The sequence below is a fragment of the Acipenser ruthenus genome, chromosome 18 (assembly GCF_902713425.1).
Source record: "Acipenser ruthenus chromosome 18, fAciRut3.2 maternal haplotype, whole genome shotgun sequence".
In the NCBI taxonomy this organism is placed as follows: Eukaryota; Metazoa; Chordata; class Actinopteri; order Acipenseriformes; family Acipenseridae; genus Acipenser; species Acipenser ruthenus.
The window spans coordinates 6,996,059-7,010,343 of NC_081206.1; the positions used below are offsets into that span (position 1 = coordinate 6,996,059).

A 14,285-nucleotide genomic window follows, 5' to 3' on the forward strand; every position below is an offset into this window, starting at 1 on the left:
ACATTTTAAAGAATTTCTCAGCTTACAAACCAGCGTATCTGTAAAGTTACTTCTTCTGCGACAATACCTTCCCAACATTGAAATTAGCCCGTGTAAAGTTAGTAAATGATACTTTAAACCTGAAGTGAAGCTGATCCAAAGTGGAAATATTAAGCATGTTTTATTTTATACATTATATAACTTCACATTCTTATATAAAGGAAAAAAAACATGCAGTCTGAAAACAATGACATGATCGGTACATACAGCACCTGAGAAGAGTGAACGTCATAATACAAAGCATCATTTATTTAGGATTACACCAAAGACATCTTGAAACAAATCATGCTCAGGTTGTCAACTATACCATTCCCTACCGCACGATCGGTCACTCCCTGTATTGTTCTAACTACACATGCTTCCCCTCCCCCTGCATATCTATGACCAGCTTGAGGGGCTTTAAAAAAGCAAACGAAAAAACTTAAAAAAACATTACAGGTTTGATGCTATGAAATTACCAATGGTGTGCTTTTACGATCAGTGCAACAGTGTAAAGGGACAGTCCATCTAAAATTAATAAAAACAAGCCTTGATGTTTAACCCTCTGAATGGTGGATGGTATCAGTGCTGTATTCTAATTGGAGGCACATAAAATGGCTCCATCGGTGTAAGATATAATTAATTTATTTAGCAATGGTTAAGAAAGGAAAAAACCCTACAGGCTCAGTGTGCGTTTCTTGAGTTGACTGATAGGATTCACCAGCACGTAGGTCTCCAGCAGGCATTCAACTGAATCCATTTACTTAAAAAAAAAAATCACAAGAAAAACAATCCTTTTTTTTAAACCGGTTTAAGCAGAAGAATACCAATAACAGACATGTTGAGCCAACCACACATTCAGGAATGTAGGGACGAGAGCAGGTACACACTAAATAACTTAGCTGAAACATGATTACTGGCAGTTAGCCAACAACTGTATCCCATTTACACATTTTTTTTAGGGTACAGCAAGCTGGTGTGGCTGTTGACATACACGTGCCTATTTCTACATTCCTTTTGAAATCTGTGAACTGTGTGCTGTAGGTAGAAAACACCCGGGCCTCGCACTCGTTGACAGGTTTTTACAGAAAGACTTGGAGATATTCAGAACCAAGCCTGAAAGCCACATATGGTAACAAACTTTATTATATTGTACAAAAAGAAATGCAGAAGCTAAACCAATAAATGCTTACACCACTGTTTACAGACATAGTGCTAATCCTGTTCCATGTGTTTGGGAATGATTTAAAATATTTATATATATATATATATATATATATATATATATATATATATATATAATGACTTGTAACATCGGTTAGCTCAGATTCATGTATACCAGAAAAAAAATAAAATAAAAGGTAAAACATCTATTAAAATACATGCGCATGACACACACAAAAAAAACCTTAGATTCCCCTTTAACCACTCAGGTGCTTCTGTCAATATACATGGCAAGACTACATGACGCTACTACCTCTTATGAATGATATTGAACTAGTTTTACATTTCAGATGTATGTTATGTACAAGCATTCCTTGGTCACATGTCCCCCCCACACCCCTAAAATGTAATCTGAATAGCTCCCAACTTTAGAACCTACATACTGTTTTTGGCAGCATTTGGTGCTTAAAAATGTATTCATGAACTTTAAAACAGCAGGTCTCTCGTACAGCGAAACCAATGTTTATAACACGTACTGAATTTGATTTTAGTTTTAGCGGGAACAATGGCACTGAAGCTTTAGAAAATCGTAAGAGAGGCAAGACTGCTTTTAGGGGGTGGATTCAGAACAGGCACAAGTAAACTTTGTAAATATTCTATATGTAAATTCTAATTAAAAACCTATATTAATTTGTATTTGCTACCACTGGAACAGCAGTATTAAAGTAAAAACATTCAACTGATGTATAGTGTCACAACATTTGTATTAGATATACTCGGTAAGGGTTGTCTGCATTGCCTTCTGGTTAAATGTCTGTTTGGATTGAAACATGTACAGCAGACAATATGACAAACCTTACATCATCTGTCCCCTTTTTACACCCTGCATGCTAGTCTAACAGTTGAACAACCATGTGAGCCTCTGTACAGATCAACTGCAAAAGATCACCGGACCAGAAACCTGGAATAAACAGGCACTCAAGGTTACCTCTGATCAGAATTAGAAAAACAAAGTAGAAGACAGAGTAGCTTCAACACAACCCATGTGTAGTATTTTTTGTAAAGGGTAAATTGTTTACTCAAAACAGTCATAAAACAAAATAGATTTAAAATGATATCTTCTGCCAACTTGAAACCCCCTTATCCCACGTGGCCCATGATCTGTGCAATAAAAGAAAATTAAACTTTGAATTTGCATTTTAATTGAGAGGTCCTGTCTGGCTGTCCTCCCCTCACACGCAAGTATAAGCACAGGTTTGTGCTCGGGTTATGCGCTCAGTCTATTTTGACAGCAGCGTAGATTCTCCTTATGAACATATATGCAGCGTAAAAACCAATCGTTCCTGTTAACAGCCAGAAGGAGAGGACCATCAGGGCTGTGTATCCAAAATAAAGCAGTGATGGAATAAACTCTACAATATCCAGCTGAAACAAGAAGAAAAAATTAATAAATCAATCAGTGAGAATAATTGTTACTGATCCATTTTAATACGGGGCTAGTCTGTCAAAAGCACAAAAGGTGAAAGTGTCAACAAGTCCACAGGTGTTAGATTAGGTATAATTTCTTAAAATCCATGAACATCAGCTCTCTAATAGTCACGTTACTTTTTCATAGAGTACTGCAACATTTATGTGTATTAGACAATTTGTGTGTACAGGGGAAATAATTGTAAAATAATCAGTTTTCACAATTACTAGCTTAATTTAGATTTTAAATAAATATATTCAAGGCTCACTTTTTTTTTTTTTTTTTTTAATTTAGTCGTTGCCAATTCTTTTTTTATTATTTTCTCCCAATTTGGAATCGCCAATTATTTTTAGGCTCAGCTCACCGCTACCAACCCTGTGCTGACTTGGGAGGGCGAAGACGAACACACACTGTTTTCCGAAGCGTGTGCCGTCAGCCAACCACTTTTTTTCACAATGCGGACTCGCCATGCAGCCACCCAAGAGCTACAGCGTCGGAGGACAACGCAGCTCTCGGGCAGCTTACAGGCAAGCCCGCAGGCGCCTGGCCAGACTACAGGGGTCGCTGGTTTCAGCAGCCCAGGGCACAATGAAGGCTGCAAATGGCATTTTCCTGTCTTGAACAATAAGCACAAGGGTGTGGGTTAACTAACACCATCTAAATGAAATTCTGAAAGGCGACGTACCTTATTCACAAAATAAAATATAGCGTAGATAAGAACATAGAAAGCTGATCCTCCAGAGACTAAGAATGTTCTCCACCACCATCTATAATCCTAGAAAAAGAGAGAGGTTAAAACATGTAGCAATTCCCATGCTACATAATGTGGGTGTAAGTCTCACCCACCTGTCCCTTTAATTAGGGTCAGTAGCCTGGCCAGGTCAAAACTTCATTTCCCATAGTTCCTTGCAACCACCCTCTGTTCATCCTCTCTCCCCATTGGCTCATTCAGATTTCCACCCCTCCAATCTCAGAGCTCCTTAGTAGCCAGCAGTTGTATTAAAGCTGGCTAATCAGGCCTGAGAGAGACTCCCTTTCTCAGAGGAATCCATTAAACTACAGCATTTTCTCTACTTAAATTTCAGTGAATCCATTACCATCTTTAGATAATTCCAGTGCATCCGTTTATTTTCTTTTGTCGCTGCGCTTTGTCTAAACTGCTCTTTTTGTTTTCACTGTTACTTGTTTAAGTTTAGCTGTTTTTTCTAGGTCTGTTTAGTGTTTGTTCTTTTATGTGTGACAGCCTCCATTTTTTCCTGATCCTCCTGATTTTTTCCAAACAACTGTTCACCATTCAACTCAACACTACTGGACAGTCTCAACAATTTCAACGTACTCAATGTTTTCAACCTTCTACAATCACCATCATTTCGGGACACTTTGCTGGACTGCCTTATTTGTGGGTGAGATCATTTCTTTTTTGTTTGGATTTTTTCTACTTTAATTTGATACTTTGTTTCCTGTATTTTTTGTTATTTTGTTACTTTGTATGGATTTCAATTACCCTGCTTTACTGGACTTGTTGGGCCTACCTGTCATTTTCCCACCATTGCCATAGAGTTTTTCGTCTGTATCTATTTATTTATCCTTGGTCTTTATCTGTGTGTGTTGTGTTTGTGAGTGTGGGTTTATTGGAGACCCTCCGGACACCATTCATTTTCTACTTTGTGAATCTGTTTAGCCTTCTGTTTGTCCCTACATCTGTACCATCTTATTTCTTACCTGTTACCTGCAATTATTTGAATTACTTTCTTATCATTATTCATTTCATTCATTTGTTCATTTTTTCATTTGTTGACATTATTGTTCACAATAATAAACCGATTGTTCTTGAAATTGACACCTCTGACGTCCCTGCTTTTGCTGTCTGTCACTCTTGCTGACTTATTTAGCTATAGGAATAGGGCCAGTAGTCTCTCCTTAGGGAGGACAGTGCAACTGCTTCTCAGTTGTGCAGAGTGATCGTTACAAACAGACAAAGACAAGAGTATTTTTAAAGTAGCAAACTTCTCCTCAAAGAGACAAACCAATTCATAAACATTTCACATATAATTTATGAATGAAATAACCATAAATCTTGAGAAGAACTGTAACACACGTTCATAATTATATACTAAGCTTGCAAAAGTGTTACAGACAGGCAGACCCCACTATAAAATCACAAAATAATTTAAAAAATCAATTTAAATGGAAACTTTTGTATTAATACTTTATTATTACAAAGCTAGTTATTAGAGCATATTCTTGCTTACCTCTGCACAGAGTTGGAAATAAACCATCACAATGCTGATCTGAGAGCAGGAAACAACAAGGATGATGAACACTAGGAACAGGAATCCAAATAGGTAATAAAATTGATTCTCCCAAATAGCCTAAAAGGAGTGAAAGAAGAAAATTGCTTATATTGTGCAATCAAATCCTGTAGGATACAGCAACTACAACAACAATCACAAATTATCTACAAAAGAATCGACAGGGAAACACATGGAACAATGTTTCAAAAGCTATGGGCAGTTTAACAGCCCGAGATTAAACACTAAACTTGGACATCCCAATATTAGTGCTAACAGGGGTACACTGTTCTAAATAGATACAGAAAAGAAAGCCAATCCGACATGTCATTGTAGACACGCTTTCATACAGGATACATTGTAGATTATTTTTGTCTCACACACACACACTGACTATTTTATAAACTTACACTGAAAATGAAGAAAAGTTCTATAAACATTGCACCAAAGGGCAGGATACCAGCCATAAGAATTCTAAAGAAAAAAGCAGGGTTAGATCTTTATCAAATATAAAAATAATAATAATAATTTACACACAACATATACCGTAAGAGAGTAAAGTTCGAAATGTATGTAACTTACCCAACAAACTTGTTCATGTACCATCTCTGTTCTGGGATCTGCCGGGGAATTTGATTGGTGCGGACTGGGTTATCATAAGGCTGTTTGCGGAAACCAAAATAGTAGCCAAAGTAGACCAGGGGCATGGAGATACCGAACCACATGCACAGGAGGGCAACCATGGTAGCAAAAGGCACCTTTAAGAGAAAACGAAACGGTTATCAAACTGTGTACTATGGCACTAGCCTAAAAAAAGGAATCTCCACCACAAGAGGTTGCTACAACGTTCATATTTATGATGTAGTATTAAAGAAAAAAAAAAAAAGTAGCTTGTGCAATGGTTTTAGTTTAACACGAGTTTTATGAGGCAAGGTCCCATTAGCATATGCTGGAACATAATCTTACCGCTCCAGATGAGTGCTCTCCCCAGATGAAGCAGTTCAGAACAAAACAGATGCTAATCACGACTGCAGGGTACAGGGTGGCGGTCTGGAAGCATAAAGTGAGAAAGAAAATTAGACACAGCCTTCGAGGAACAGGACCATGTACTGATGCACATGAATAGGTTTAGAGTGAGGCCTACATGATTTAAAAAGATCTTCCATGTGCAATGTCATGATATTTACTTAAAAATGAAGGGCTAGAATAAAAATAAAATAAAAAGGGTACTATCCTGTATTTAACATCCATCAGTAGTGGCTGTGAGAATCTGTAGTTTATGCTTTTGCGCTTACATAAATATTAATGAGTATTAAAAACCATCTTACACAGAACGCTCCTTTCTTCCATCTGTGGCCCTTCAGAGAACGATACAGACGGCCAGCAAAATAACCTCCGAACACACTGGAGAGAAAATAAAATAAAAAGAGAAACATACATCAGCAGGTTTTTTTTATTTGTTGAAGTTGCTTTACCTTATATTCACATTGCATTAAAGTATTCAAAGAAAGGCAGTTCAGAGCAAATGACATTGAGTTCATTTCACAAAGCACTTTACCGCATACCCCATGAACATGAAGAGGAAGCAGGAGGTTGTCATCAAGGCTCCTCTGCTGGATGGTGACAGCATGCCCAACATGGCAACAACTGGCAATAGCAGGAAAAAAGAAATGTATATAACATATGAATTGGGTGGCACAGTGGATGGGCAGTGGGCCTATGACGCTTTTCACATTTGTAGTTTGAATCCAGTCAAGGTCAGCAGTGAGAATTAATGTAACACAGTCTCATTTTTAGACTTATCTGTTCGGTCTCGCATTTGGTTAAGAGAAGTGCGTCTCTCGTTGTCCTCTGCTATCCATTTGCTTTTAAAGTAAAATTTGCTTTGTGTTTATGTCCTGATTTTATCACTGGTTTGTTTACTTCTCTTTGATATAGTATTTTTTTTTTTTTATTGTGTAAAGCGCCTTGAGATCTGCAAAGTTGTTGTGACGAGGACTTGTCAAAGGTATTGATAAACAAAGGGCTACAAAAAAATACATGTGGTCTCTCTTATATATTTAAAAAAACACACTTTTCATCTCACTGAAAAGCTCTTAATTTTGTGAGAGGTCTTGTGAAACAGTGGGTTTAAAACCCAGATTCCCAAGGAAACTGCAACGGCTTATTTGAGTAAACTACTTGATAGATTATGCAAAATTAACATTTTTACCATGGCAGAGCAGAAGCACCAACATTCTTAATGTGTGTCAGTTAAAGGTTAATAGATACTGTTCCCCATGACTCTTAGGAAGGAAACACATTACAATAAATACTTACAGATTACTATCAGTATCATGCAGAAGAGCTGAATGCCAGATCCCAACAGAGAACTGAGAATCATGGGATAGCGAGGTGGACGGAACACGTCACCATGGACGTTCTTCCACCCAGACTCTTCCATTGTGTCTTCCTGTTCAGTAAACACATACAATCAACCACCACACACAGACTAGTCCGACAGACAATCCATTGTTCATCTGAAGAACCTGAAACCTGTCCATATCTAGCTCTCTGGGCTGTGTAGCAGCACAACTATTTACAAACAGTATGCAAAACACACAGGTCCATGTATACTGCGGATGTCTAGAAAAGAAACTATGTGTGTGTAATTATATATACACACACACACACTATATTACATGCTTTTAATATTTTATTTTTAAAACTACTAATATATTCTTGACAGTGACTATGTAATCTTCAACACTTTAAAACACAGGACCACAGGTAGACTGTTAGTTGGATAGCAAATGTATATGTAAAAACTCAGTAAAACTAGAAGAGAACATGTCACTTACAATATCGTCTTCTCTGTTGTAGTTAGCAATGTCCTTTCTTAGGGTTCGAATGATGATCATACTCAAAATGCCTGAAAGAAAATAACTTGTTTTAAATGGAGGAACACTGAATGCTTCATCAGCCCACCTGATGCCTCTGAATTTGAAAATAAAATGTTATCACTTACAAACACAAGTTTACTTTTTAAAATTCCTAGTCATATTTCAGCACACTTACAGTAAGCAAATACAGGAAGCCGACAAAGAATGGAAAGTGCACTAAAAATCCCTCTTACCGGAAAGAAAGAAGACGACTACCACGGAGTTGATGATGGAAAACCAGTGAATCTGTACGTCACTCATAGTCAGGTATGTATCCCAACGGGACGCCCATTTGACAAGACTCTCCTACAGATTAAAATTCAAAGTGTTCATTTTTCTGTTTCTGCATCGCCTATCCATGTTTAAACTGGCATTGGATACATCACAATAACCAAACAACTTTCTAAAATATTTCGGTTTCTTCATAATTTTTACTGATGCTAGGCAGATTTCCAGCAGTGCACTAACCTCCCAGTGAACAGAGTAGGTGAAGAGAACCTGGTTTTCTTTGGTGGGGTCTATTTCTTGAGGAGCAGAGCCACTGGCTTCAGGCAACGTACACAAACCTTTATTATCAGCTTTTAGATCTGGGGGGAAAACAGTTGTGCAGTGTGGGTAAAATTAAAAAGTCTGCTGGGTAAACCGTCTATGGCTGCTTATTCAAGTTTGCCGTATTTGCTGGCCTTGAAAAAACATCTGTTTTAAGATTTATTGGATGGTACAAGCTGGTAACCACATATACAGGCTTTAATGCATTAGCTACGACTTACTAGCCCTGCATGGAAGGCTGATCCTGAATGCTGCTTACAATTTTCTTCATCAGTTTCCATTGCAGCTGCCATTGCCAAAATAGAAAATGCTGAACTAGCATTACTGACTAATCTACCAAAATAATGCAAGTGGATTTCACACAAATCTACAGTACAACTTAAATACAGCATGCAAAATCATAACAGTATCCGCACAGGGCCACAAAAAGTGAACTCTCGATAATGCTGCAGATAACAGCTAGATTTTACCTTCCCACTTGACACTCTGTGGCACAACCTCAAAGCGCACTACCCTGAAGGTGGGCTCCTCTCCCTGCTCTACTTTCTCCTTGTGGTAAAAGATTATAAACGACAGATGGTTGTGCAGATAGAACTGGGGAAGAAAAAAATAAAATAATGAATTCAGCACAGTATTAACGATCACAATGCTTAATAGCTATAAATTGGCTAAACCAACGGAGCATCCTGACTACTGCATTCCTACTGCAACAATTCTCCTACGGCAGTAGTAAAGTAAAAGAGGTTGCTTTATATTGTGCACTGTGCCACATTAATGTATTTATACCAAGTATTCTGGTGCAAACAATGGTTTTACATTTCTTTCTCCATGGAATGCTGATTTTATACTCCCACACAAAATATTTGAGTCTATGTCTCACAGATCACTTGCCTTCTTGTTGTCTGTGAAGCCCAGTCTATACCCGTGTTCAAACTGCACATCCTTCTGAATATCTTTTTTCTGCTCTTCCTCACCATCCCGATTTGGGAAGAACTCCAGCCGTGTAGCAACAGGGAGATTGTCAGCAATTCTATTAGGATAGAGCAAGAATCAAAATGTATGAGCATGGAACTCTGCTGAACCATCATTAATACAGCTATTCTGTTTGTTTTCTAAATATAAAGCTGCAGTTTTGTAACTCAACTTGGCCATTCTTCACTGGTATTTCTCATAATTAATTGCTCTCTCAATATGTGATTTAGGGTATTCAAAGCAAAACATTTATGAAATCAACTAGAGGTGCAACCGGCACCCTATTTTCATATTCGATAACTGTATAGACATTTATCAACGATAATCGATGCATTGATGTTTTATTTTTCAAAATAAACAAAAGATCTAATAACTAAAAACACAGTTGTGCATAATAGTTAAACAAAAAGGCACGACTTGCATTCAAATTAGAACACTTCCGATTATAAAAAATGAAATACAAAAGACTTACATTTAACAACTGAAAAGATTAACTTTGTAATTATAATAAAAAGTAGTATATTTTAACAGAAGTAATTTCTGAACTACGGTTGTTCAATACTGTTTACAATGTCCAAAAGCAAAGCATGTGAATTACTCACAAACCCTGACAAATGTAACTATCGTACTAAATTCAGCTTCTTTTTCTATAATATTGTCATATAATCCAAACACAACATGCTTTGAAACAAAAGGTATTTGGTAGATTTAATAGATTAAAAAACAAAACTAAAAAAATGTGTTGCCTTAATTTTTAAATAAAAAACAATGTGAATACTTGGCCTACTTCTGATTTGTCTTATCCAACGTTTAATGTAGGCTTGAAGTGTGTATCCTAGCAAGGTGCTAATCTACCGTACTAGCACTAGAAGGAGCGGACTCACACTCAAGGTTTTAATGCAAACCCGGAAACAGGAGACTTAAAACTGGGTACTAATTCGATGCATCGATTCACCAAAATGTAATTAAAGCTTGGTAGAATTTAAGGACAGATGATCAATAAATTGATTATTGTTGCACCCCTAAAATCAACACAACAGTGCGCAAACCTGAAACCCCAAACCTGAACCAACAGGTATTCAGGAATAATCTGGTGTTATCACTTACAGGTGGACGTAATACTCCTCTTTGATGCGCTCCGCAATCAGCTTACTCTTCTCCACCGAAAGTTTCTCGTTCGATTGGTCACAGAGAACCTCACATTTCTTATCACTGTTCATGAGCATCTTGAATGGAGTGTTGACAATCCTATCTCCTCTCAACACCTCACCTGCAAAACACAACTATGCTAATCAACATGAGGTTTGTACTACTCATTTTCTGCATTTTGTTATAAAATCAGATTAGTCTTTACAAAATCACAACTTAAAACTTCTTTCACTTCACATAAAACAAAACAATATTCAAAGTTAATTTACTGGAACTGCAAGTTTATATGTACTGTGTATCCTGTCTCTTAAGATACCAACCAGTCTTCTTGTTCCACTTTGGAAGACAAAACTGCTCAGATGGCACTTACCCACTTTGCTTACAGTGTCTTTATCAATACATGTCCACCTGCAACCCTACCTACAGCTGCACCTTTAAGATCACAATGGGTTTTCTCTCATAATAATCAATTTAAAGGAAATCAGGATATACATTCTCTTGTAATGGCTAGTAAAGGAAATGTAGCACACCTGGTCCCTGGACCTGAAGACACATTTGATTTCAATACAACTCGCACAAAAACAAACTTACAACTGACCTTGAGAAAGACACAACTCTGAACTTACCCAGGTTTTCTGCTTTGTAAACGATTTTATCTGGCCGGCAGAACGGCAGCGAGTAATACTCATAGGGAAGCTGTGTCCGTGAGCTAGTCAGTTTAACAGCCTGCAGAAATAAGACAGCATGGGTTAGACAAATTCCATCAGTGTTCACTACAGAGATACGATCCTGGACTATTTTGTGCATGTGCATTTTCGTCCTTTAACCAATCACTAACGCTGTGTGAATCGATTACTCAATTATTTTCATAGAGCTTTCTACTGAAAGCTGGTGAGGACACCCAGATGAGGGTCACTAGTGTTAATTCAGCTAGTTTACCATTTGAAAGCTGCTTGAGTAAGCTCAAGAAGCTGGTTTTGTAAAAAAAATAAAAAAAAATAAAAATGTAATTAACCAAACGATAAAATAGCCCAATCAACACCAAAGCCCTTCACCTGAGTGTCTAGGAGAGCACAATACCAATAATGGGAATGTGGCACTCTACAAATCACTCCTGTATTCCATAAAAATATTCACTAAAGATGTTTCTTAGCTATTAGTTTTCATTAGACAATTTACAAGCCCAACATGAGTTAGCCACTTTGCTGCCTGTTTAACTATGATTGTATATTAATTTCCTACCTTGATTTCCACAGGATCATTTTGGTGGAAGTTTATCGGTGCAACTCCTGGCACATAAAAGGCATTGGCAGAATGAAGAAGGGACAACACCATCAATGTCCACGTTTCCTGAAAATAAAAAAGTCATGTTTGCCAGCATACAGTCTTCAAAAGACAAATAACACCATATAAATACTTAAACATTTTTTGTACTATCGTCCAGAAAAAGGGTATTTTGGCAGTATGAACAAGACAAACTCAGTTAACAACTGGAGACACACGAGTGATAGCACAGACAGCGCCAACGATGACTTGCCAGAGATGTGTACTAAAAGCATATCCTGCAAAGACTACTAGTGTTCATTACAAGTAACAGACTGAGACCAATAGAGATATGCAGGCAGTGTTTTACAAGCAGAGAGCCAAGCTAATGCTTAGTTACTAACATTGAATTGCTTTTGTAAGACATTCTTCCCCTGCCATTACTACAAATAAAAGCCACCAATGCAATGATAAAAGCAGACCACCATGACCTATATTCACTTGCTCTTGTAAAAATGTAACTGACATATAAACAGGCCAAATGTCTTCATCTCTTGGCTACTGGTTTGTCCAGATAAAATGTAACCTCTCTTTAGAAATATGTAAATGACATAATCACAGAGACAGACTGACCAACAGGCTGTACATCTATATACCCAGATTCTGATCGACTTAAACTTGCGCTAAAGAATGCCTTTTTCAAGTTTCATCATAATTGCGTAAAGTTTTCTCTAGAAATATGAAAAATGTAAGTGTGACATACAGGCAGGCAGGCGTACAAAGCCACCGTATACCCAAGATTACACTCAATAATATCTTCAGCAAGTTTAACCAGAATTTGACATGCTTTTTTCTCTCTCCCTCTAGGAGTTGCCAGTGGTAAAGATGCAATTTAACATACAATATGCGTACTGGAATGTGTCAATGAGTACATAATAATGTATCAATCAAATCTGTATATTAAAAGCAAATCTGGGTCCAGGTGTTGGGGTATTGCAAGAAAGCCTTCTGCTGGCTGCTAACTGGCATTGCCAGTTCCAAATTATGTTAGGACATACCTGTGCTTCAGGTAACGAATGGCCCACACTGTACAGTAGATTATAAGTTCAATACCGGCTTGCACTGTTAAAAACCAACAATCGTAATTTTCCGTATCGGGGAACTCGGAAGTCCGTAATGGCATTAGTACTGGTATACGATATAAAATACAACTTACGAAATGCTGTTCATTCTATGATTACTTTTGTTACTGTTTTATTTAGGCATGCCAGCTTTATAAAAAGACGTTGGTATTTTCACGAGTAAAACAAATGTAGACAAAAATAACAACCAGGCTAGATACACAGAGTTGTATATTAATTACCGGTATTCTAAACCGCGAATTCTCATTCACAGGCTAATAATAAAATGTACCGATGCATATCTGCAATATACATCAGAGAAAATATATTATTATTACCTTGCTATTATTATAATAATATTATTTACGTGCTTGCTGGTCAATCGACCATTTATTTTTTACACAGGAAACAGAGACTGGTCGGCCTTTTGCGTCAAATAATCAAGACTAATAATACATATCATCGTTTTCTTTTATGTAATGGCGAGGCTATTTTTACTCATAACTATTAGAAACAGTATACAGGAAGAACAATTACAAAAAACATTAATAAAACAATTTGTGCTCACCATCACTACCGCCACCGCCATCTTGGATACACGTGTCATTCGTGACGTCGACGGAAGTAGTGATAACAAATGAAGCGAGCTTCTCGCTGAACTTCAGGGGATGAGTCATGGTCACTTTCATAAAAAGGAATTAACGATTAATCTCCTCTTGTTTTAGGTATTGAAATAAGTGCAGTGCCCAGTTGTTGCGGTGTTTAAACAGAATACAAACCTAATAATTACTATAATCTCCCTCACCCACTGGCTACTAATGTGCATATGTATTGGTGCCTTTATTAAGAAAAACGATTTAAATTATATATAATGTTTTGTTTGGTATATAGCCCAATACGTTGGTTTAGGAAACAGTAATCTCAATTATAATTATTACATTAATGGATCTCCGACCTACACAGTCTTGATGTACTGCTGGACGTGTCAGTCTTGCTCAGTTACAATTGCAGAAACGCGTAAAAATAAGAATATGCCACAGAAATCACCAAACACATATTTTATCATAGGTGGAGAATAAGGGGCTAAGCAATTGAGCTTGCTTGCTGGTCTCCTCGAGCAATACCGCTCTATCAAAATAATAATAATAATAATAATAATAATAATAATAATAATAATAATAATAATAATAATAATACTGATGATGATGATAATAATAATGATCAATATTTGTTTTCTATTCAACAGTTGGATCCACTTTCACATATAGTGTATATCAATTTCTGCCTAGTTTTTCAGTGGAACTGGTACAGGTTCTGCATTGCCCTTTACGTTTTGTTCCCTTAAAGAGAATGCATGTAAATTCCATTT

At 37.0% G+C, this 14,285-nt stretch overlaps 1 protein-coding gene across 1 annotated transcript; it reads right to left on the reverse strand.

Moving 5' to 3' along the window:
- Positions 1 to 141: 141 nt before the first annotated feature.
- On the reverse strand, positions 142 to 13,583 carry LOC131698601 (transmembrane 9 superfamily member 4-like). The gene is made up of 18 exons (XM_058991049.1): positions 13,485 to 13,583; positions 11,775 to 11,882; positions 11,159 to 11,258; positions 10,491 to 10,653; positions 9,303 to 9,441; positions 8,882 to 9,005; positions 8,331 to 8,449; positions 8,057 to 8,168; positions 7,782 to 7,852; positions 7,261 to 7,393; positions 6,507 to 6,588; positions 6,270 to 6,345; positions 5,908 to 5,991; positions 5,524 to 5,699; positions 5,352 to 5,415; positions 4,903 to 5,022; positions 3,336 to 3,425; positions 142 to 2,607 (listed from the first exon to the last, which is right to left on the reverse strand). The coding sequence occupies exons 1-18, from the start codon at positions 13,521 to 13,523 to the stop codon at positions 2,458 to 2,460; spliced, it is 1,950 nt and encodes a 649-aa protein (XP_058847032.1). The 5' UTR covers positions 13,524 to 13,583; the 3' UTR covers positions 142 to 2,457.
- Positions 13,584 to 14,285: the final 702 nt, after the last annotated feature.